The sequence below is a fragment of the Sitophilus oryzae genome, unplaced genomic scaffold (assembly GCF_002938485.1).
Source record: "Sitophilus oryzae breed Bouriz unplaced genomic scaffold, Soryzae_2.0 scaffold_682_pilon_pilon, whole genome shotgun sequence".
NCBI classification, from domain to species: Eukaryota; Metazoa; Arthropoda; class Insecta; order Coleoptera; family Curculionidae; genus Sitophilus; species Sitophilus oryzae.
The window spans coordinates 1767481-1793581 of record NW_022147287.1 but is presented as its reverse complement, the minus strand read 5'-3'; the positions used below and the strand labels follow the sequence as shown (position 1 = coordinate 1793581).

Here is a 26101-nt window from a genome sequence, read left to right as displayed (position 1 = left end):
ATCCAATTTTATTTTTTGACTGCACTAAAAGAAATCGCTTGACATTAGGGTTATCTAGGGCTAATTTAGGCTAAATTAAAATACAGGGGTTTGGAAAATCAAAATCAAAATCAAAATGTAGTCTATTTTGAACACAAATCTAAGAAATTTCTCAATTTATACAATAATCAGATTAAGTAAAAAAATAACTACCAAATATTTAGTATACATTCCAAAAGAATAGACAGGGTACTGACATTTTATTTTTTAATAACAAATGTAATTTTTTAGTTGTACATTTGACAATATCCTATTAACGTTTAGTTTTTTACACTAATTTTGTATGATATTTGTAAATACTAACGAGACGACGCCGACGCGACGTATGATATTTGTAAATACTAACGAGACGACGCCGACGCGACGTCAAATACATATTACTATTAATAATTTTGGGACTTCTAAAATCTAGTATAATTAAATTAAATAAATCTATAAAAGCATCATAAGATGTTTAAAAATCTTAACGAGATAAAACTGAAATTATTTCTCTCTCTCCTTGTTAAAAACTTTACATATAACGGATGCGTCTCACTAGTAAAGTGGCTAATCGTTATAAATCGTATGTTACAATTTCAAATAAACCATACGCGAAAATGTTAAAAGCTGACATATGGTATGTCATTTTTCTATCGAATAAAGTAAAAAAATACCGAGGGCGCCATTTAAAAATCAAAAGTTGTAGTCACTTCCGGTGAAACAGAAAGTGACCGAAAATAATTGAATACGTCAATCAATCTTAAATTATGTCATATACTAGTATACCAACACTCTTTTTTTTTTCTGAAAAAATTAAAAAGTTATAAGGGTGCGATAACATACAGTTATGGAAGTAAATATTTTAGATTTTGTAAACATATAGTTAGTGATTCATATAACCCTGTTAAAAACAAATAATTAAATTTAACTTTGCCCATAAAAAACTTCATACGCTATTTTAAAGATCTTGAAAAGACAAAAATGACATTATCTCTCCTGATATTAAAAACATTACATATATTTACGATTCTATACATCCGGCCTTATCTCAAATCACTCCTAACCAACCCTATTCATAAAACAAATCGCTGTTCCAAGACTACCAACCGCATGGTCATTACTCTTATCCATACCCCGGACTGATACTCCAATTACAATTCCAGGAAATGGCCCATTACTTATTAAAACAATCTGGCTGCGGGCACGAATAGTAGAAAATGCATTTGCGGTTCTTATTGTGTACAAAGTAGCTGTTTCGATTTCTTGGAAAATCTAATGCATAAAGCATTGTGTAGGGGATGTAAGTATAGGGAGTGTGCCTGGCTAGTTCTTTTAGAGGTTTTTAAAATTTACAATATATGGCATAAAAAAACTTATTATAAAGGAGCAATAACAAACTAGAATACTTATTAGTGATAAGTTCTTTATAAACGTAAAAAAATTGTAAAGTCCATATAACTACCTTCTAATAATAAATATACTATACAGGGTGGCGCATCTCATTCGCCTCGGTGGATTATACGAAAACGGAAAGATGTAAAAACAAAATATTGTATGGGTATATGTAGAGAGGCAATGTGTGCAATTTAAAATTATTTTGAAGTATACAGGTTGTTGCAGAACTGAGATCCATACCAAAGTTATATTTTTTATTATGGAACACCCGGTATTTTATTTTATTTTTGGATTTTTAGGCCAAGAAAATGTATTTATTATAAGGGTTAAATATGTTTAAAAACTTTGGCTTTTGAGATATTTAAAAATATTTAAATATGCATGCTACAATAGAATAGAGTATCAACACCCTGTACATTACGTTTCAGAATTAATTCTTGTGCTGAGTTTAAAAGTAGAGAAATAAACTTTACTGAAAAATTCTATTGCTTCCTTAAATTTATACAGGGGTACCAAAACTTGCTGATCAATTTTAAATATTTATTTTACATAAAAACTTTGTTATTTCAAATGCAACATCCTGTATTTTTAAAATAAATCGAAACAGATTTAAATGCTCTTTCAAACTATATTAGGGTTTCCTTTATCTATCTAGCTGAGATTTTTAATAAAAAGCGATTTTTCAATAAAAAGACAATCAAGATGGCAGGTGTCGCGATGGCAATTTTCTAGTGACAGTAACTATTTTCAAAACATTAGTTGATGGACATTATTATTTAGATTTATAATAGTTTACTTAAATTTACCCACAATTGTTTAGTACGTAAGTTAATTTATTATTTTATCAAGAAAAATGAAGCAGTATCTGCTGGCGGAACGAATGGATATATTTGTGTTACTAGTGATTTTATTTTGTGAAGAAAATTGATTCTTGGCCTTAAGGGCTTATGCTCAAAGATATCCAAATAGGAATCTTTCTGATAAGTGTTCCTTTGAAAAGCTACTTGTCCTATTTCGCAGAGCTAGTATTGTGGTTTGTAAAAAACCTGTCGTTGGAAGTGAAGAAAATGAATTTGCCGTAATTGGACCTTTTGTAGAAAATCCATATATCTACAAGTCATTGTAAAGGAAATCAAAGAATATTTTTTTATTTTTCTTGATAGAATAATAATCACATATTTGATAAATATTATTTATTAAATTATTGTTGGTAAATTAACTAAAAGTAAACTGTTATAAATTTAAATAAAGTCCATAAACTAATTTTGATTTTGAAAATAGCTACTAACTGTCAATAGAAACTTGCCATGATGACACCAGTCCTCTTGGTTGCCGTTTTATTGAAAAATTCCTATTTATTCAAAATCTGAGCTAGATAGGTTTAGAAAACCCTATATAGTTTGAAAAAGAATTTGAATTTCTGTGTGCTTCGATTTATTGCTTCGTTGTGCTTCGATTTATTTAAAAAAAATACAGGGTGTTGTATTTGAAATAACGAAGTTTTGATGTAAAATAAATATTTAAAATAGACCAGCAATTTTTGATACCCCTGTATACATTAAACGAAGCAATCAAATTTTTCAGTAAAATTTATTTCTCTGGCTTAAAAGTCAGCACAAAAAAATATAGTATGCATATTTAAATATCTTTAAATATATCAAAAACCAAAGCTTGATGCTTTATTTTGTGTCCAAGGATCCAAATATGACATAAAATACCGGGTGTTCCATAAGAAAAAATATAACTTTAACATCGTGTGGATCATAGTTCTGACATACCCCGTACATTTCAAAATAATTTTAAGTTATGCACATTGTCTTCCCACATTTACCCATAAAATATTTTGTTTCTACATCTCTGTACAGAATGAGGTGCGCCACCCTGTATACAGGGTAGTTCACCACATACGACATGGAGTATTGTAGCTAAACGATGAGATTTTTACAAATTGTAAGTTTTGGGTTCGTTGAAGGACTATTAGAGCTACAATTTAAAAATATTTTTACAAGATACAGAGTGTCCCAAATAAGTAAAAAATATCAAAGTTGTATTTTTTTAAATGGAACACACTGTATATTATTACATTTTTAGTTTCTACGATTAAAATAAAGGTAAATTTGATTAAGGTTTATTATACTTAAACCTTACCGTTTTTGAAATATTTTCAATTTTGTGAAATTGCAGTAAACATTTTAAAGCTTCATTTCTCCAAGGGTATCAATGTTTTTTAATACTAAATATTTAATGAAGTTTATTTATTGATCAGTTATTGTGTTGCAATAATAAAAATAATACTACCTTATACAGAGTGTCTAAAAATTTATTTTAAATAATTATTAGCTTCAAACGGCAATAACTTCTTTAATTTAAATGGAATGCCCTGTATGTTTTAGGAGAATCAGATGCACAATTAAATTGTCTATCAAATTGTATTATACCATTTTTTACCTATCCCTTCAAGTTTTCGTAGAAAATGTATTTTCTTATAATTTAGACCTCATTTATCAATATATCCATGGAATATTGACATTTTAGATTGTTTTTAAAGCAACAAATGTACAAAATGTACAGACTAGTAATATTATTGTTTTTAGCAAAACGATAATATTACTAGCCCATTTGTATGCAAAAAGAAAACTATTTAAATCTTTATAAAAGAGTATACCATTAATTAAATATAACACCATTAATTCCGTCCATATACTAATTAATTACATACTTAATTGTGTTCGTTAATAAATTATTATAAATAAATGTGGATTTGAGTCAGAAATCAATATAATAAAAAGTTATCAAATTAAAGTCTCTGTTGTTATAAATAAGCATTTATTAAAAAATGAAATATCATTTTTAAGGTGTTACTTTTTATCACACTGTCTAATGCCCATACAAAATTCAGTTTTTTAGTATTTGGAGCAATTATTATTAATCAACGCAAACAGTCAGTTAATGTAGTTTGAATACTGGAATCATATTAATTGATCCTCTTTAACAAATATTTAAACAGTTTTTTTTATTTTTAATGAAATAAACGAATTATATCGACAATATTAGTATCTGTACTCTTTAAAAATTTGGTACATCTTTAAAAATAATCTAAAATGTCAATAGTCCATGGGTATATTGATAAATAAGTTCTAAATTACAAGAAAATGCATTTTCTACGGAAACTTAAAGAGATAGGTAAAAATGGTATAATATAATTTGATAGACAATTAAATTGTGCATCTGATTCTCGTAAAATATATAGGGTGTTCCATTTAAATTAAACAAGTTATTGCCGTTTAAAGCTAGAAATAATTTAAAATAAATATTTAGACACTCTGTATGAGGTAGTATTATTTTTATTATTGCAACACAATAACTGATCAATAAATAGACTTCAGTAAATATTTAGTATTAAATTGATACCCTTTGGAGAAACGAAGCCTTAAAATTTTTACTGCTATTTCACAAAATTGAAAATATTTCAAAAACGGTAAGGTTTAAGTGTAATAAACCTTAATCAAATTTACCTTTATTTTAATCGTAGAAACTAAAAATGTAATAATATGCAGGGTGTTCCATTTAAAAAAATACAACTTTGATATTTTTTACTTATTTGGGACACTCTGTATCTTGTAAAATTATTATTAAATTGTACCTCTAATAGTCCTTCATCGAACCCAAAACTTACAATTTGTAAAAATCTCATCGTTTAGCTACAATACTCCGTGTCGTATGTGGTGAACAACCCTGTATAGATACTAATATACTATATATAAATAATAATATACTTTTCTAAAATTTGACTACTTTTTCAGGACACCGAAGACGATCACACCTGCCTGGAAGACTTCCAAGAATGCATCGAAGAGTTTCAAGAAGACCTCATTACAGTTCCCATCTTCATCGAAGACGACCTCTCTTTCAACCATTCCCCTTCAACCTCCCAGGTAGAAGACTTAGGCCAAAAACGCCCTTTCCACCTTAACCACAACCACGTCTCCAACTTAGACCTCCTAGAAAACAATTACCTTAACATCAGAGACAGCATAGGCGACAGCGACATTGATATCAGTTTCAAAAGTACCAACGATAATTGTCTTGATCACAGCGGAACTAACGGCGACTGTAATAACATTCAGTTGATTTTGAAGAGCCAGAATCAACCGGTGTTGGAGAAAATGGAGAGTTTGACTCAAAGCGAGAAGCCATCGCTGAGCGATAAGGATGATTATGAGACTTGTATGGATGAGTCATTGTCTGAGGAGAATATTAAGGAAAAAAGTAAGGAGGTTGATGATGAAAATGAAGATTGTGGGAGTAAGGAGTCTAACGATGTCACTCCTACTAACTCTAAGTTTAATTTAATTAACTCAAATGTAAATGAGGCGAGTTTTGTTCAGGAAATCGCATCCAAACCTCCAGGATGTTCTTCTACCCCTTGCTTACCAACTGATTTTTTCCCTAATAACTCCGAATTATCCAACATTGACGAACTAAAGTCTTATGATAACCACACCATAGACAGTATTTGTGAAAGTGATGAGTTCTTCTTAGTGCAATACCCAACGGACTCTACCTCTTCGCATAAGGAGGTGTGCAAAAGCGTGAGTGAACCCAACGTTTTAGACAACACAGAAATCCCGGTGCCGGTGAAGTTAACCTACAAATTGCGCGAGTACTATAACGATTACGAGAATTGCCTGGACGCGTACAAGGATGTGGCCGTGTTCGAGAAAATCGAGACGGAAATGAGTGATTCTGAGATTTTCAACGAGATTTTTCTGCCGTTCAAGAGCGGCTCGGCTCCCGACGTGGTGGATCGGTCGTTCGTGACGATGACGTACGACCCGGGGCCCGACGGGGGCCGAAGAAAGTCGGAATTTATTGCGGGGTATCCAAAAAATGACAGGTGAGTGAAATATTATGGTTACAGGAATAGGTTAAAAATTTTAGACTATGATGAAACGCTTCCTTGTAGTGTTGTTGATTTTAGTTACTTTTGATTACTCGTTACTAATCGTTACTCGAGTACTAAGTAATCATTTCAAATATTCGTTACTTTGATTACGTTACTCTTTACTGATTTTGATACTGCTGTCAATTTTGTCAACTGCTGTCCACCTTTGTGTCTAATTTCACCTGCTTAAGGGACATATTTTGAAAAATAGATTTTTAGTACCCACGTTTTTAATTTTACGTTACCTAAGGAACTTCTACGCAAAATTTCATACTTCTAAAACCCATTTTAACAAATTTCTGAGACAACTTTCACCCCTTATTTCACCCTCTCAGGAGATGAGTTTCCAAAAAAAATCGCTTCTAAGTACTCACTTTCGCCATTTAAGAAACCTATATACAAAATATCATACTCCTATGACTAATTATAAAAAATTTATACAAAATTTCACCACCAGTTTTACCCTCTCTCCCTAACGTGTGAATTTCCAGAAATCGCTCCTCAGTGCTCAATTATGTCACCCAAGATACTTCTGTGCAAAATGTCATACTTTTAGAAGCGATTTTAACAAATTTTTGTACAAACTTTCACCCCTAACTTTACCATCGTAGGGGATAAATTTCCAAAAATCGAGTTATCCACTTTTGTTATTTAAGAATATCTGTGCAAAATTTTTACTCCTACGACAAATTTTAAAAAAATCTACAAACTTCCACCCCTAGTTTCGGTAGTTTCACCTCCTTAAAGGTTGAATTTCCGAAAATCGCTTCTTAGTGTTCAATTACGCCGCTTAAGAGAACCCTGTGCAAAATTTTGTACTCCTAGAACAGATTTTAACAACTTTTTATGCAACCTTCTATCCCTAATTTCAACCCCTTAGCGGCCGAATTTTCAAAAATCCCTTCTTAGTAGTCACTTACATCACTTAAGGAACACATTTGCCAAATTTCGTGTTTCTACGACCCATGATAAATGGTAACTAATTGGCATACTGTAAGTAATAATAGTAATCAAAGTAACGATATGGTTTTAAATGCGGTACTCGTTACTTCGGGTATCGATGAGTAACGAGTACTCGAGTAACGAGTAGTTAAATTTTCAACATCTCTACTTCCTTGGACTTTCATTGTCTTTATTAGCTATGAGCAAATGCAAGATCAAGACTCCCTTGGTCTTAGTCTTGTAGTGAAATATTTCGTTTTGGTCTTGCTGCAAGACTCTAACCAGCCTTGTTTTTTTAAGAAGCAAATAAAAGAGCCCAGCATAAAAATATTATTGCTGACATGACGCTTGTAGAGTTTGGCTGTTCCATACTAGAGGTGGGCAAAGATTGAACGAGTCGTTTATTTGAACAAGTATTAAAAATGAATCGTGAGATTCGATTCACTGCTTAGAATAGGGTTTGTTCAATTGAATCGTGGCCAGCACGGTGTTGTATTATTATTCAGAGGCTGTGTTGTATTATTGTTCAGAGACACGGCTTGAGAATAAACCAGGAGTAAACGCAAAACTTAATACAGATTATTATCGTTGTCACGACATATACACATAATGCAGTCAGCCATACATACATACCGAATTGTCTGATTATCTACCCACGGCTCTATAAAATTTGAACGAAAGAGTCGTAAGAAAGAGTCACCAGAATTGAATCGGTGCATTGGTTTCACTCTTTTTGGTTAGATTGGTTTAGTTATTTGGCGGGTTGTTTAGCGTGGTTATTTGGAGGTGTTAATTCATTGGTTAGTTGGTGGGGTTGTTTTTTTTACTAATTTATATTTGTTTTTATATTTTTTATCAGTGTCGAGGTTAGTTGCGTTAGTTAAGTTAGTTATTTGGAGGGTGGATAGCGTTGGTTAGTCCTTATAAAATTCCTATATTTCATAAAGCCGTCAAGTGCGTCACATCAACGACGTCATACCTATTAACGGCATTTTAGTAAGCTACTGTTTAACGGCAGTTTAATTACAGCCATAAAAAAACGGCGTCAGCGATGGTTATGAAATGAAGGTCGCTGTTATTTTTTATGTAAAATTATATGGGGAATGAAGGGGGAATGTCATCGATGTTCATTTCCAAGCCAACTGGACACCATTTTTTTCGATCATGCGGTATTATATGCTATTTATTATATGATTATTAAATCGGAATTAAAATATGCTCTAAAAATATTAAATTGGTATTTAGAAGTCTTTAATGAATAGTACATATGAATTGGATTGATAATTTAATATTATTTGTAAAATAATCAATTCGATTACTTAGTGCCATAAAGTATTGAAAAACAAATGAAAGAACTGTATATTTCTTTTTCTGATCCTTTAAGTCATTGTCCGACCAAATTATCGTCGGTAGTACCAGTTACGATTCTTGTTTTTATGAAACGTAAATTGTGTGTGTGGTTTGTTCAAAAGAACGAATCGTAGGAGTTGATTGAATATGAGAAATTGAATCGTGTGATTCGATTCACTAAAAAATCCTAATGCCCATCAATAATTCATACTATAAGACTGAAGATAAACCGTTATGTGTAGAGGGAACTGCCATACACTTTGTGTTTTTGTTTGCGTATTTGTTATTTCATCAATAATGTTGAAATAGTGATAAAGTCACCAATAAATAAATTATAAATAACGTAGATTTAGTTATTTAAAAAGATAATCTCGCACGCGTCTATATTTGATGACAAATACAGATAATATAAGCTTTTAATATTATTATTTAATTATCTATATAGAGGGAAATATATAATCCACTGTTGTCCGTCGTATAATAGCGGGCTAATATTTCGAGTGTCAAAATCAATTTAGTTAATAAATATTCGATATGATTTATCTATGGCAACAGCGGCGTGCCGTTTAGCCCATATTAGAATGATTTTTATAATAAAAATCATAACAAAAGTATTTTTTAAATTGCCTTATACCTATCAAAAATAGTAGATAAAATAGTACTTTAACTGCAAGGGTAGATTAAATGATACTTTAACAGCGAGGATAGGTTAAAAACTTTATTTCTTCTCGCACGTTTTTTAATTGCTTCCATTTTTTTGTATTCCTTTTCGAAAGTTATTCGGGATTTAAATGGAAGTAGTTTGGATATGGCGTTTGTCGCCTCAGCCTGAATATCTGTTGGTAATTTACTTATTTCGTTTTGATCCATTTCTGGCTCCAATTCAATCAGCTATCGACACGAAATAGAATTAAAAAATATTGACTCATAACTGACAGCTAAAGAGACAGCTTTATTTATTTGTCAAATTACATAGAAACCAACGCCAACCCAGCACAATATTTTTTTCTACTAGTAATAAATGCCTTGAAATAATAATTCCTGAATATTTTTTAAAACGTAACTCGCCATGGAAAAAATATTGTTTTATACACGACGATAAAATTGCATTATCGTACAAAAATACCATTTTATCGTCTTGTATAAAAAATAACTATTTATTTAAGTAATTTTAAAGTTATGAGAAACACGGAACAGTGAGTGACAGGGCGCGGAATGTGAAACAACAATATCTACTCTCCTTTAATTGTTTTCGATAATCACTGCAGTAAATTTAGTATTTTTTCTTATATAATATGTATTGCAGTAAGACAGTAAAAATAGGCACTTTTAATAAATTCAATGCTATAATAAAAAGTAATAGATTAAAAAATAACAAATCCTTATTGTTGATGTACAATATCTTCTCTCCATATATACGAAGATACCAATGTCAAATAACATCAAGACAGGCAAAACTTAAAAATATATTTTCGATAGCTGCTAACGACAAACGTGGATGAAAAAGATTAATGATAGTTGAAGACAATCTTTTTTTTTTTAACTTTAAGATTATATAGCTTGCCAAGAATGGAGCTCCGCACTCAAAACATGATAAATGTATTAAAAGCATTGCAGAACATTAAAAAAAGTCATATTGCATCAAATCAGTGGCGTTTCAGTTTCCACTTATGTATTGGGTTATTTTTAACAGAAATGTATACATCCACATTATGAAAAATTCGATTAATGTTTTAGCGAAAGGAAAAACGTAAGAAAGTTGTATAAAATAATGAAATATTAAGGAAAAACTGATACTTACCATATTTTATTATTACTGAAAATACCGTAAGCTTGAAAAAAATGTCATCATGCTTACTTTTAAAATGACAATTGATGATAGGTTCTGACATTACATTTTGTTAAAAATTATAATAGAATTATTATTTATTAGACTTTACTAAAGAAACCAGAAGATTTTGGTATAGGAACATGATATATCGCTGAAAAGCAATTTTATTTGTGTTTCGATTTTTTTAAATAATACATATACATAGACTTGAATTTAGAATAGAGATGTTGAAAAAGTAACTACTCGTTACTCATCCATACCCGAAGTAACGAGTACCGCATTTAAAACCATATCGTTACTTTGATTACTATTATTACTTATAGTATGTCAATTAGTTACCATTTATCATGGGTCGTAGAAACACGAAATTTGGCAAATGTGTTCCTTAAGTGATGTAAGTGACTACTAAGTAGAGATTTTTTGAAATTCGGCCGCTAAGGGGTCGAAATTAGGGATAGAAGGTTGCATAAAAAGTTGTTAAAATCTGTTCTAGGAGTACAAAATTTTGCACAGAGTTCTCTTAAGTGGCGTAATGGAACACTACGAAGCGATTTTCGGAAATTCAACCTTTAAGGGGGTAAAACTACCGAAACTAGGAGTGGAAGTTTGTAGATTTTTTTAAATTTATCGTAGGAGTATAAAATTTTGCGCAGAGATTCTTAAGTAACAAAAGTGGATAACTTGATTTTTCGAAATTTATCCCCTGCGAAGGTAAAGTTAGGGGTGAAAGTTTGTACAAAAATTTGTTAAAATCGCTTCTAAAAGTATGACATTTTGCACAGAGGTTTCTTGGGTGACATAATTGAGCAATGAGGAGCGATTTCTGGAAATTCACACATAAATAAGAGCGTTAAACAAATTTTGTATATATTTTTTAAAATTAGTCCTAGGGGTATGATATTTTGTATAGAGGTTTCTTAAGTGGCGAAAGTGAGTGCTTAGAAGCGACTTTTTTGGAAACTTACCTCCTAAAAAGGTGAAATAAGGGGTGAAAGTTGTCTCAAAAATGTATTAAAATGGGTTTTAGAAGTATGAAATTCTGCGTAGAAGTTACTTAGGTAACGTAAAATGATAAACGTGGGTACTAAGAATCTATTTTTCAAAATATGTCCCTTAAGCAAGTGAAATTAGACACAAAGGTTGACAGCAGTACCAAAATCAGTAAAAAGTAACGAATATCATAGTAGTCAAAGTAACGAATATTTGAAATTATTACTTAGTACTCGAGTAACGATTAGTAACGAGTAATCAAAAGTAACTAAAATCAACAAAACTAATTTAGAATAAACATGGGCTTATTAATTTAAAAAAGTTGAAAATGGTAGCTCAAAGACTTCGCGTCGGTTTGAAAATCTGATAACACTGTTTATATTGTTTATCTAAGTAAGGTATAAATACTAATAAATCAATAATGTGTTGCTAAATTAAAATATATTATATTTTAATATTGCAAAATACTATAAAATGATATGGTCACCATGTAAAAAATTTACACGTTCACCGTGTATACAAGCGTGGATATACAAATATCGACTGAATAAAAAATAACGATGCGAACCCGTATAAGCCCCTTTTGTAGGTTAATCCCTTTACAGAAATAATAAGATCATTAAAGCAGATCCACCGCAAATCGGTTTGGAGAGAGAAGCACAAACATATTACGGTCGACTTTTTTTTTCGTTCAAGGCAAAAACAAATCAGTTCCGTAATTTGACAGTTTGAGGAATATAATCATCCCACGTCGAATATAAAAAACGGATGACAAAACAAAATAATTCATAAAAAACTACCATATAATACGAGTACAAATTTGATTTTATTACAATTTTCTGATATCCTACAGGATATTATTAAAGGGGTCACTATTATTTTTTTTATTCACTTGTAGTCTAAGAGCTAGCAACGTTTTCGAGAAAGTATTTTAAGACGTTTGGCTCTTTGATATATATTTTACTATGCTCTCTGGAACAGCATGCGGCCCGTCTGGCTGCCGATACCCGTTGCGTTCACTACTGCGCATCAGAAGAAGATCCTGTATTTTTTATTAATTTAGTCCTCTAAATTCTAGTATTGAATATAAATCGAACATGTCTCCATAGCGCAGTGCGTAGAGTTTCCGATCACGAACCGATTATTCAGAGTTCGAATCCGGGTCAGAACAAAGACTTTTTTATTTTATTTTCGTTTATATTCTGATAGTAAAGTATTAAATAATTCTGGTAATTAAAAAAAAACAAATATTTAAGTCAAGTCTTTGTCCTGACCCGGATTCGAACTCTGAATCATCGGTTCGTGGTCGGAAACTCGCACTGCGAACATAACGCACTGCGGTATGGAGACATTTCCGATTTATATTCAATGCTAGAATTTAAAGGACTAATAAAAATATAGGCTATATAATATATATATATATATATATATATATATATATATATATATATATATATATATATATATATATATATATATATATATATATATATATATATATATATATATATATATATATATATATATATATATATATATATATATATATATATATATATATATATATATATATATATATATATATATATATATATATATATATATATATATATATATATATATATATATATATATATATATATATATATATATATATATATATATATATATATATATATATATATATATATATATATATATCTTCTTTCAATGCGCAGTAGGGAACGCAACGTTTACCGGCAGCCAGACGGGCCGCATGCTATTCTAGAGAGCATAATAAAAAATATATCAAAGAGCCAGACTTAAAATACTTGTTTTTCCGACGTTGCTAGCTTTCGTACTATTATTGTGTTTGGCTTAAAAAAAAACAACTAAAATTATTTTCTATTTTAGAAAGTTTGCCGTAGAATTTTGAACTTCCTGTATGATTTAAGAGTACTATATTTATAGCAAATTATGTACAAACCAACTATAGTTTATACCTAGAATAGTTTTGATTTTAGGATTTTTCTTGTATTTTGAATATTTTTTTAAAATGCTAAAAAATATATACAGTATGTCCCCGGATTGTCTTTATAAGAGGAAAAACTTTTTTATTATTTAGATTTTGAGAAAAATGCATTCTTCATAAAAATGTTTGCTTGTTCTAAAGTGGTTAATCCCGTTTATACTTTTCCAAATTTCCGTACAGTTTTAGAGAAAATTAGAAAAAAAAAATGAAAATGTAGTTGAATGTGTTCGTTCGAATATACATAACTTAATATAATTAACATTTTTCCAATATAATTTCGTTTTCATTCTTTGATAGATTGTTGGTAATAGAATTTTAATTAACGTCATATTTTTTTCTGTTTTAAAATCTTAAAGAAGCATAAAATTTATTCAGTTTAATGCTACGAGATGACTGATAGCAATTATAAGAACTTATACTTTAACAAGAGACAAAATATGACGTTAATCAAAATTAATAATAATATTCTATCAAAGAATGAAATCAAAATTATAGTACCATAGAAACGCGTTTTGACTTTTAGGACTTTCATTCAACCATATTTTCATTTTTTTTTATTTTCCAACCTTTTTAATTTTCAGCTAAAAACAAAATATCTTCTTAATATGGCAACATAGCTACGTTGATTAAATTGACAAGAAAAAAAAACAGGAAAGATCTAGTGGTTCTCAAAATTTAAGCGAAAAATATATTTTTTTTTGATTTAGAAAGCAAAATATCTCCATTATTTTGGACTTATTTGAAAAACGGTAAAGACGAAATATGTTTCTTTTATTAGGATCTGAAATTACTAGCCTTGAAAATCTTTGTACTTATTTAAGACTCACCCTGTATATTAATCCGAACGAAAAACTTTAATTTAGTCAATTTCCGCCAGTTGACGACTGCTTCCATAATTTCCGATATGGCGGCGAAACTAGTCGCATCTAACTACGTCGTAATCCTGTAGTAGTTTTAATGGGATTAGGGGTATTGAGGCAACAAAGGCCGCCCTTAGTGCGGCGAGAACCATGTAAAGACGCGCGCGTATGTCGGTGTTGAGTAGTTTCTTCTTCTTCTGATCGTTCTTCTTGCGGGTGAAGTTTGGCGTAGCAAGAACGACGATTACCGCTTAGATGGAAATGGATAAAGTTGGGTCGGCTTAAGGCGTAAGTAGTCTGGAATCTGGGAAAACATTGAACTATTTTAACAAAAATGATATTTTTCTTATGGTGTTAGAGGCTGTTAGAAAGTTGAAAAAGTTTAATACTATTGAAAATGTCTACAGGGTGGCGACTCTCGTATGATGCGGGTGGCTCCAAGGAGAACAATAGTTTGTATTGAAATTAAATTTTGTGAGCACATCTGCACATAGAACTACTACCTATTTTTGGAATCAAAATTAGTGCATTGGACACAGTTTACCTCTATACAACATTGCTTCTTTTGTCCGCTAGAGGACAAGAAACTTTAAAAAAATAAACACATTTTTTCAGATATTTTAAAAACCGTTATTCCGATTGGAATGAGATTTTGGGTGTCTATTTTGCTAAGTGCTCTAACATTTGACTTTCACGAAAATCAAGAAGTACGGGAAGGGTCAAAACTACCACCACCTTTACATAAATTATAGTATAAATATTTTCTGAATACACCACCGAAGGCCAAATTTCTTTTTGTAAAATGGTCCCTCTAGTATTTACTGCGTTTTTTGTCTCTTGTAAATAATATTACCGTGCATACTTTTAGGAAAAAAAATATTTTTACAAACCAGACCAGACTTACAAAAAATATTTTTTGTCACATCGAGCTATGGAGGCGCATAAAATCTATTATGCTCTAATAATCTAGTTGGCGATGGAAAATGGCTTCATAAAAAGCTTAAAAAATTAATAATTTTTAAATTAATTAACGTTCGGGTTTATTTTTTATTTTTTGAAGCATTTTTGTGTAATTATGCGCAATTAACTTATTTTGATCCAATAAATACGTAATTGTCCTATGTCCACGGAATATTAGAACCTGCCTATTTAGTAGGTCTGCTTTGGAAAAATTAATTCTCCAAAAATGTTTTTCTCAAAAACTATGCGATCGATGTAGCGTTTTGCTGCAAGTGATAAAAATGTAGTAAATACAACATGTGAAAAAAAATTGTCGTCATTGGAGTTGGAAAATTTTTATACTAAAATTTGTGTAGGGATGGGAGTAATTTTGAACCTTCCAGTATTTTTTCTTGATTTTTGTGATAGACAAATGTTAGAGCACTTAGCAAAACATAGACACCCCAAATCTCATTCAAATCGGAATAACGGTTCTTAAAACGTCTGAAAAAATGTGTTACTTTTGGCGCAAAATCACTTCAAATTTATGATTTCAGTCTAATAACTATTTACAGTACGTCTGCTGGATCTGTGTCTATGAAAGGAATGCGGACAAAAAATATTTAAATAAACAACAATTTATTTTATTCGTCGACTTAACGAGTACGTCACCGCAAATCGCTCCGCCCCACAGTGCTTCGAACATATGGCTCTAGAGGACAAAAATCCAAAACTTCTCTTTTATTGTAAGCAATTTATTCAAACTAGGTTTATTTGACACAAATGATGAGTACTCTCATTGTACTAAATGATGATGTTCTTAGTCCCACGTTTATGAAAAAAAAATCTTAAAAATAATAATAATGTTGGAGCTGTGTTCCATCTAAGCAAATAATAAGTTATAGTATGAAAACGGTGTAAGTATTAAATAAATTCCTGTGATAAAAAAGAATTGAAATAACATTAGAACATGATTCCTACAATATAAGCCTAATATAAGATAAAAATGTTTTTCTTTAATGAAAAAGAAACACTAATGTTATATTTAATTAGAAAAAAAACTTAAGATACTATAAATTTACTTTAGGACAACAAAATGCATAGATCGTAACTACTCTGATTCAGGAGAATCACTGCTGACAGAATCTTCCAAATTTATAGTATCCAAATCACAGGTAGATGAAGTATCCTCACATATAAGATATTTCTGTACATCATTTTCTAATATGTTACTTTTCGCGTTGTTACTGTTCATTTTGTCGGTATGAGGGGTTCGGATGTTAATAGTTACCTCTTTAATAGACCATATCCATATATTATTTTTTCCTTTTCTTGGGTATGAGATTTTATAATAAATTGAAAGATGGACACTTTTTTTATGCGACGTTTCGCTCCAACATAGTGGACTTTTTCAGGCACAAGTGGTGTCTCATTTGACTGGAAGGTTCTTGTCCTTATGATCAAGCCAAGTATTAGCCAGATCGGCATTGCTTATCAATTTTACTCCATCTGAAAAGTATTATAAAATAAAGTTATACAAAAATTAAAAGTGTATGAATATGGCAACAAAAATATTCAATAAATACGATATGTTTTGATATGTTTTTTTTAAATGCCCTTTTGAAGTTTGAAAACGTAAAATTTTTATACCCATTTAAGAATAATCTTAAAAAATAAATAAAAACTAAACAATCACGAACTTGTTTAGAAATAAATTTAAAGTACATACCTTGTTTAACAATATCCATAGTGGCTTTCAATTAAGTACGTACCCGTTTAACTCCATAATATACAGAACTACTATGAATGTTATTCTTTTCACTGATGAGATAATGATCGCAAAATTTATTTTTAGTGGAAATATTTGCTAACAAAAACGCTGTTTATGAAAAATAATATACAGGATGGTTGAACATTGCTATAAGTATAAAATTATATATTCAGATATTAGTAAATTTTAACTTATTTTTTGATTTTTGTCCATGGGACGAAGCACTGTGCGCCCACTCATTTTATTGGCTACTTGCAAATTTGTTGAATTTTTATTGATGGGACGCGTCGTCTATTTTTTTACGAAAAACACCGAGAGAATATCGTTTCCCCTCTCACGGATACCCCGTAGCTACAGAACGAACAGACGTACTGTAGTCAACATGTTTAATTTATGTCAATGATGATAGGTATTGATAATTTCGATTCCAAATATCTCGAGAATCATTATTCGTAGCGATTTTTACAAAGAGACCTGTTTGAAGTAAAAAATGTCGTAAATGTATATTTTTTATTCAGTAGTTTTATACAGGTACGGACGAAAAGTTATTACTCTTCAAACCAGTTAAAAATATGTAGGTGGTGCCCTCTGCAAGTAGGAGTGATATTGACATCAAAATCAAATTTCTCATGTCAAAAAACTCCCAGATACCAATTTTCATCCAAATATTGACGTTACTATATAAATTATTTGGAAAAAATCTAAATAAAAATGAAATTTCTACATCCTGTATTTCCGAAACTAAGCTTTTTAGAACATTCTCGTACATTTATACGAACTTTTACTTATTTTTATCTGCAGAATATGCTGCCAAAGTTTCCGGAATACAGTTCGGACCACCTTGTATATTGTTTTCATAATTACATTGTATGTGAGACACACTTTATTGATGATCAACAACATAATATAATAAATTTTAAACAATACAACAAATATGTTATTTTGCTGGTATTATTAAAAGAATATTTATACGACAAGTAAAGCAAGAACGAAAAGTTACGAACATTTCAAAGAAAAAACTTTGAATTGTGGCGATTATTATCAAACATTCCATTCATTCGGTCGCCAAGAAAATGAAGAAAGTTTCAGACGTTTGGGGCAGTTTGTTTAGCTGCGGAGTTTCTATGTGTCCTCGGCTGTTGTAAATAGGCTCGGAAACTTTTCATTAAACCGGAGTTAAATACAGGCTTACAGTGCCAGTTCCTTTGCAGGCAGAGTTTCTGTTTGTTTGCTTGTCCCTGTCTCGAACTCGTAATGTGTTTACTCTTTTGCGAATATGTGTAGTTTGCAGGTAGCGAGGACAAATTCCCGTTTCATCGTTTCAAATGAATATTTGTTTGTTAAGGTCTTTCGCAAATAACGCTTTACTTTCCTCTTTAATCTATGCAAATATATAATTTTCTGTTAATATTAATTCTACATCAGTGGTTAAAAAGTTATAGAATTTATATACCGGGTAGTATATATTATACCGGGTGCGTCTCAAAAGTGTCTTACCTCTATAACTTTTTTATTTTTTTCTGATAAAAAAGCGAATTTTGCTTTGTTAGTATATGACATAAATTAGGATAGATTGGCGTATTCAGTTGTTTTTGTTTACTTCCTGTTTCACCGAAAATGACTAGTTTTACTACTACTTTTTTCTTTATTCGATAGAAAATGACTCTATGAATAGAATGATATATCAAATGTCAACTTTTGACATTTCCGCATATCGTTTATTGACATACGATTTGGTTATCTTTTAACCAACGAGAACAAGACACGAAAAACCTTAGAGGATCAAATCTATTTTTCCAAGGCTCATTGATTAAAAATTAGTGTTTTTAACACAGCCATGGCACTCTAGATTGAAATTTAAAATACAATAATAATTTTTTGAGCAAAAATGTTTAAAGTTGACACATGGTATGTTATTGTATCCAGAGTGTCATTTTCTAACGAATACAGTAAAAATATATCGAGGGTGCTATTTAAAAATCAAAAGTTGTAATTATTTCCGGTGAAACAGGAAGTGACCATAAACAATTGAATACGTCAACCATTCCTAATAGTCAAAAAATAAAAAAGTTATAGGGGTGAACCATTTTTGAGACGCACCCGGTACCTTAAAACACCTATTTTTTAATGTAACATTTTTCATAATTCCGTAGTACATGAGACACACTTTATCTAATATCATAGTTTTAGTTATAAAAGAAACGATATTGTGATTATCAGACTGTATGATTTAACTAGATCAAAAGTCAGTATTGGATAGGTTTTATGTAGATCAAAAGTGTGAAAAATTTTAGAATAAATTTAATAAAAATGAATATAAATGATCAAAAAAATCAACACATTTTTTAAAATTCTGTATTTACTACTACCATCTTAATTTCATTTAAACATAATATACTAGTTTTGATTATTTTAACTTCTAACGATGTCTGAAATAAAACTTATTCTAGAAGAACTATACAAGAAGTGATATACAAAATTAGGTCTTTTTATCGCAATCGGTATACAGTATTATAGATGTACTGAATTCCTTTGGAACTATCGATACCACTGACTTTGATAAATTCAGTATACAACATGAGTTTATCGATACTTAGAGACATCCCTACTTCAGTCTCATCGAGTAATAGCTGCGTTCCTCGTCTAAAAAGGGAGGCGTTATCGACGTTGTTTTTCTTGTAAATAAATGTTTTCTCAAGTTAATGTTCCTTTTAAAAGCTGGTAATGTAGCAATTACTTTTTGTCGTTTTTTTTAACGCTCCTTCTTTTTGCAGAGAGAAAAAAGATATTTCATAGACGTTCTTGCGATTCTTTTTTACAAAATTCTTATTAAAACTAACTGATTTTTATTCTACAGTATGTGGCCGGATTGTCTTTACAAGAGGAAAAACATTTTTATTATTGACATTTTGAAAAAAATGCAATCTTAATAAAAAAAATTGCTTGTTCTAAAATGGTTAATCCCGTTTGTACTTTTCGAAATTTCCATACTGTTTTAGAGAAATTTAAAAAGAACATAAAACAACATCAATCATCGTTCGGTATAGTTTTCCGTTTACTCTAACAGCTTGTTCGTTCTCATCTTCTTTATGCTTGACCTGACGTCGCTAGATTATTTTTTGTTGGGCTATGTGAGAAGCAAAGCTTACGAAAACAATCCGCAAACCATTCAACAATTGGAAGGAGAAATTAGGCGAATAATTCGTAAAGCGGCCCATACATTATCAAACAAATTGCGCAACGCAGGCTGTTGCGCAACGAGTTGCCAATGTATGATAGTGTTTCATGCGTTGCGCAATTGTTTGATGAGTTTCAAGAATATTTGAATTCTTTTGTGCAACAGGACTGTTTGCGCAACGCGTTGTGTAGTGTATGTGTGTGTTGCGCTTCGTTGTGCAATATTTTAGTTCTTTCATCCAAATTCTTTGTTTTCTTTTTCGTTTTTTGGTATCATCGATATCATCTAGGGTATATACGATAATAATTGACGCAATGACAATTGAGGACATGATTGTTTCTCAAACAATGCACAACTTTTAATAAAAAGTTTGATCAAAATTTTACTAAGTGCATGGGTGAGGCAGTTGTGCAACGGAACGTTGCGCATCGCTTTGTTGCGCAACTTGTTTGATAGTGTATGGACCGCTGAATCAGTTGTGCAACGCAACGTTGCGCATCGCTTCATTGCGCAATTTGTTTGATAATGTATGGGCCGCTTAACATAACTCCAGAAATGTGTTCAGCAGTAGTGGAAAATTTCAACAAAAGAATTGTGCGCTGCCATTTACCAGATATTGTGTTCCAGGTATAATTGTCCAGCTACGCACTGCCATAAATAACTTTTAGTTATGTTAAGAAACTTTTATTTTATTCGTTATCAACATCCGAAACCTCTTATTGGAATACCCTTTAGAAGTGTCCTATTAACAAATATGAACAAACAAGAACTAAAATTTTTCAACTCTTCAGATAAAGGATTTTTCGTTAACGTCACGGCAGTATTGAAAATAGTAAAAAAACGTTAAATATAGGAGTTGTAAGGTTTTACCTAAACTGCCAGAAAGTGAAATAAAAATAAACAAAAGACGATCAGAAATTAAAGAAAAAACTATTTTTTTGTTTTTTTTTAAATAATTTTTTGTTTTATTTTATCTGTAGAATCATCCATCAAAGTTAGATACACTATTTTTTGACACCCTGTATAGACTCCATGATACACTATAATTATATTCTCACTTAAACAAAAGACTTTTGAATATTAAAGCATTTATTTTATGCAAAAAACTGGTTTATATCCTATGGAGGGACATTTATTTGTAACCCTATATTTGTATAAAAAATACAGAAACGAATAAAAATATTTTTTAGCCTGTTGTAAAGAGATAAGCCACAATAGGCCCTTGCGGCTTCCACTCAATTAAAATACAACACAAAAATAAAGAGATTAAAACATTATTTAATAAAATATGGTGCTCACATCGCAGGGGAAAATATATTTTATTTGCTCATATAAAAATTAGACTTGAAAATCAAAATATTTTCAGAGCTGACAATCCATACATACATAAAGGCTCAAAAGGTATTTTTATACCGCTTCAGGAATTTCAATAGTTGTTTTTTTTAAATAAAAAATCTCTATCTCAATTATAAATCATAAAGTATTCTTATTTTGTTTAATCACTATGGGTATAAATAAAACAAAAAAAAGTACAGAAATTAATTATATATATATTTGATGTCAATTAAACTTTTAGTTACGTAATCGAAGGCGCGGTTTTTAAATTCATTGTTGCCAACCATGGACATATTCGGCACCGGGCTGACTAACTGGAATTTAAATTTCGCGCTGGGGATTCAGGTGGTAGCTCTGCTGTAAAAAATGTCAAGTTGCCGCATTTATTTATTTATTTCCTACTCTGTCATTCGTTTTGACACTTTAGTTTTGTATTGCGAGTCGTTTAAATAAATAGTGTTGCGATACTTTAAGCTTAAACATGTTTACTAACAGACCTTGCAGTCGAACATTGTTCTTTTTAAAACCTCTTTTAGTGCGAAATGTACAAGATAGCGTAATAGCCGTAAAAAACTCTTACTTTATTATAATATTTTGAACGGGAAAGCGGTAGTAGTGTCCCTTTATGTCCCTTAAGTGCTGTTAAGAAGGTGAGTTTTGTTGATGTAAATAATAACTGTTTATATATTTATAATTAATTTATTTTTGTTACTCAAAATATTTTGATTGAAAGAAAATATATAAAAGTGGGCAACGCTGGTGCCGGTCAAGCATAATGAAGTGACTAAAAGTTTGTGTCCACTCTATTTTGTGTCAAGTTTTTAGTTGTTTTGGAACTAAGAGTTCGTGCATTTAGCTTAAGTTTGTAGCTGCTTTGATAATGCAACTTCACCTACAATTTCCATTACGGTTGTCTTCGAAATGAGACAAGTTTCAACTTGTTAAATTAATTTCCCATAAGAATTATCTCTCTCATTATACAAAGCACGCTTGATATTGTATATGAGACAGTAAAAATCGGAAATGCTAAGAACTATGCATTGGATTTTAAAGAAATTTGTCGGCATTTCCAAGTAATTGTTAGCAGCGACTGCTAGAGTAGCGACTCTAGTAACAGGAACGTTTACTAAAAAAGTTGTTAGCGAGAGTAAATCTATTGTACAAGGTGGTCGAAATTCGTTCCAACCCAAACCCCCTGTTGATATTTTGACTGCCAACTGAGATACGGGATCTTTTTGAATTTTTGACCATTTTGAAAATTGCCCATAACTTTTTTTATTTCGCGGAATAATAAAATCTGACGAGTTATCCAGGACATAGGATACATACATAGGTAACCAGCTATCTATAAAATAGTCCAGGGGAAAACTTGATAAGCGCCAATTTATTAATTTAAGGATTTTACAATATTATAGTAGAGTAATCGCAAAACAATTTCCGATGCAGGTCATCAACTTTGAGTGACAAGCGATGGCGACAGCGTTTCCAGATTGTGATAGATTTATGAGATGAATCTTAATTTAAAATTGACAAACAATATATTTATTATATAATTTTTAAAGAGTTTTACGTTTTGTTTTTAATTTAATAACTAATAATTTAGTAATTAATTGAGTTATTTGTTTTATAGCTTATTTTACTTATTACATATTGGCAAAAACTAGGCCATTATGAAGATTATTCAAAGCGCTATTATTGGTTATTTATTTATTTATTTATCTTACAACGCCATAAGTGGTAATAACAAGTAAGAGGGTGCTATTAATGCACAAACTAATAATCACAGAATTTAATGAAAACTAACGTAGAAATAACTTTGAAAGTGGTGTAATGTTCTTATCAATCGAACTTACTTCTCTGACTGCTGTCAAGGGTAATAAAGGACCTTTATTGTCACGTTCTCGTTCAAAATAGTTTATCAGGGAAGCTACAAGCTCTTTGCTTCGACTGTTTAAATGCTTCGGTATATTTTCAACACACGATTTCAAGAAATGCAATACAAAAACTCGAAAATTTAGTCCTTAAAAGAACTGTTTGTGCTTAAAAGTACAATTTTTAAAAAAAGACTATAAAAATAGGTAAAAAACGATAATTACTCACAAAGATTCAACAACACGATATTATACAAAATAATGACTGACACTAGGATAATTGTAAAATAATGAACCACAACCTTGCTGAAAACGGCGCAATGTGACCAACATAACGGTAATAAAATTCGGTTTAAACTAATTTTTGCAGCTTTAATCTAAATAAAATATCTGTTAGAATCATTTGCTCTATAAAGTAAAATGAAGAGCTGATCGGTATCTTAAATTATACAACAAATTTAACGAGAGCATCTCCCCACGAGAGATGGCACATGTTCTTTTAAATACCTTGTATACAATCTGATAACCCTATACCATATGATATGTGATCGTCAAACACTTATAAACAAGTTTATATTTATTTGCAGTGATATGGCAGTAATAAAACAGCTAGACTCAGACCAAGGAAGCATGAAGGGATACCAGAACGACGTCATCCATAAACACTGGGGTTCCAGTCACGTGGTTAAAGTATATCGGGAGCCGGACAAAAGTTTAGGAATCAGCATAGTTGGTGGAAAGGTCAGAATTTATTGCTGTTTTACTGGTTAAATGAGTAATTATTTTGTAAATTTTACACTGAGTTCTTGATTTTAGTTGAAATATTAGTGTAATAAATATGAAATAACATGGGGAGTTATACCCTTCAAAATTTAAGTAGTTTTGGTTGATAATAATAATAGGCATATATAAAATATAGACTGACTATGATGATTTGTTTTAATCCAACATATACAAGCAACACGTAAACAAACCCTTTGATTATACAGTGAATTTGAGGACAGCTTTAATATAATCCTTTTTTTCAAGATTTGACAACGTCATTTGTGTGGTTTTAGGATATCTATTTATACCAAAAGTACTTTTATTTTAACTGTGAACATAGGCGTCAATCATTGTAATTTGTAAATCACTCCCCTGTTGTTAGTTCATGACCAACCTTTTATCATCCATTGATGAAATACCGACAGACAATACTATTTTTTCGCTGAAAAATTAATTTTTAATGACATGCATTAAAATTCAGAATATTTTTTGTCATCGAAATTTTTTCAAAAAAGGATTTTTGGTAATTTTTTGAGCTAGAACTATTTTTAGCCAAATAAAACAAAAAATATTATTTGTTCTGTGAGTATTGGTTGCATACTATTCACTCTAATCCAATGCATTGACTGTTCCGGTTTAAAAATGAACATACTTAGCAAAATAGCATTGCACTGTGTTAAGCCCTATGTTCACAGTTAAAATAAAAGCACGGTAAAAATAAAAGTTAAATAATATACATATAGGTCAAAAAAATCGACTAAAAAATGGAAATATTTCATAATTTAATAAATTATGATTTGGTAATTTATTGTATTAATTTAATTTAAAATTCTCTGCATTTACAAAGGTGGGTCAAAAATTGACTATTTTTTACTTTATACTCTGAAAAAAGGTTGGTAGACACCTCAAAAAATTATCTCCAAGTATGAGCTCTTAATTTTAATAGGAAGATTATCCATCTTTCAGATTTATATTTTTTTCTTATAATTAGAAAGAAAAATTCATATCTCGGTATCTACTATTTAGAAAAAATATTTCGTCTCACATGTTTGTAAGAAATTGAATTCTCTACAAAAAAGGTCTCTTAAATTTTTTTTGTAAACCTCACTGTTCGAAAGTTATTAAAGGTTGAAGTTTGATTATTTTAAGGCAGATTTACTTTTTCTTATGAATTTTATTCTCGTTAACAAAAAATCATTATGATACTCGCAACTTATGGTTTTGTACGAAATTCACTGCTCTACAAAAGTGGTTTTATGATTAGGCGATTAAATTATCCGTTTAAAAGATATTCATCGTCAAACTTCAATGCACAATAATTTTAACAGTTTTTGATTAATAATTCGAACAATTCCGGTTTATTTTATGAGTTTTGGGAAAATTTGTACAAATTTAAGTTTCTATGAACAAATAAAAGTTTTTTAGTTTTAAGCATGTTTGGGTACATTGAAACAAAAAAATTATTGCATTTTTACTAACTTAGAGTCAATGCTTCATTAAATTTTGAGTAAGTAACGTTTTTGTGACAAATTTAATATAAAAAGTATTGATCTAGAAGAAAAAATAAATAAATTTTTTATCAAAAAGTTTTTTTTAAATTTAATTATCAACTGGAGATATAATTCTTAAATTAATCGTACATTTCTGCTGAAAAAAAAAATCTTTATTGCAGTTCGGGTATTTTTTGCGATGTTTTTTTATAACTTGCAATGAATATTAAAATTGGAGGAATTATTAATAAATAATATCAATAGATATACCGGGTTCCAAAATATATTATTCAAATTCTTGTTATGTTTGTGTTCGATTATCAGGTTATCCTTAAATTATACACCAATTTAGAAATTTTATATTATAAAGTGTGGTTTATTTGTATTATTATTAGTAATGAGCAAATATT

General features: G+C 30.2%; 1 protein-coding gene across 1 annotated transcript in view; it reads left to right on the top strand.

Annotated features, from left to right (window-relative positions):
- LOC115888072 overlaps positions 1–26101 on the top strand; it is a 417007-nt gene that overhangs the window by 134786 nt on the left and 256120 nt on the right. The window contains exons 15-16 of the mRNA XM_030907644.1: positions 5217–6310; positions 24024–24177. Of these exons, the coding sequence (XP_030763504.1) occupies positions 5217–6310; positions 24024–24177 (1248 nt within the window). The remainder of the gene's footprint in view (positions 1–5216; positions 6311–24023; positions 24178–26101) is intronic.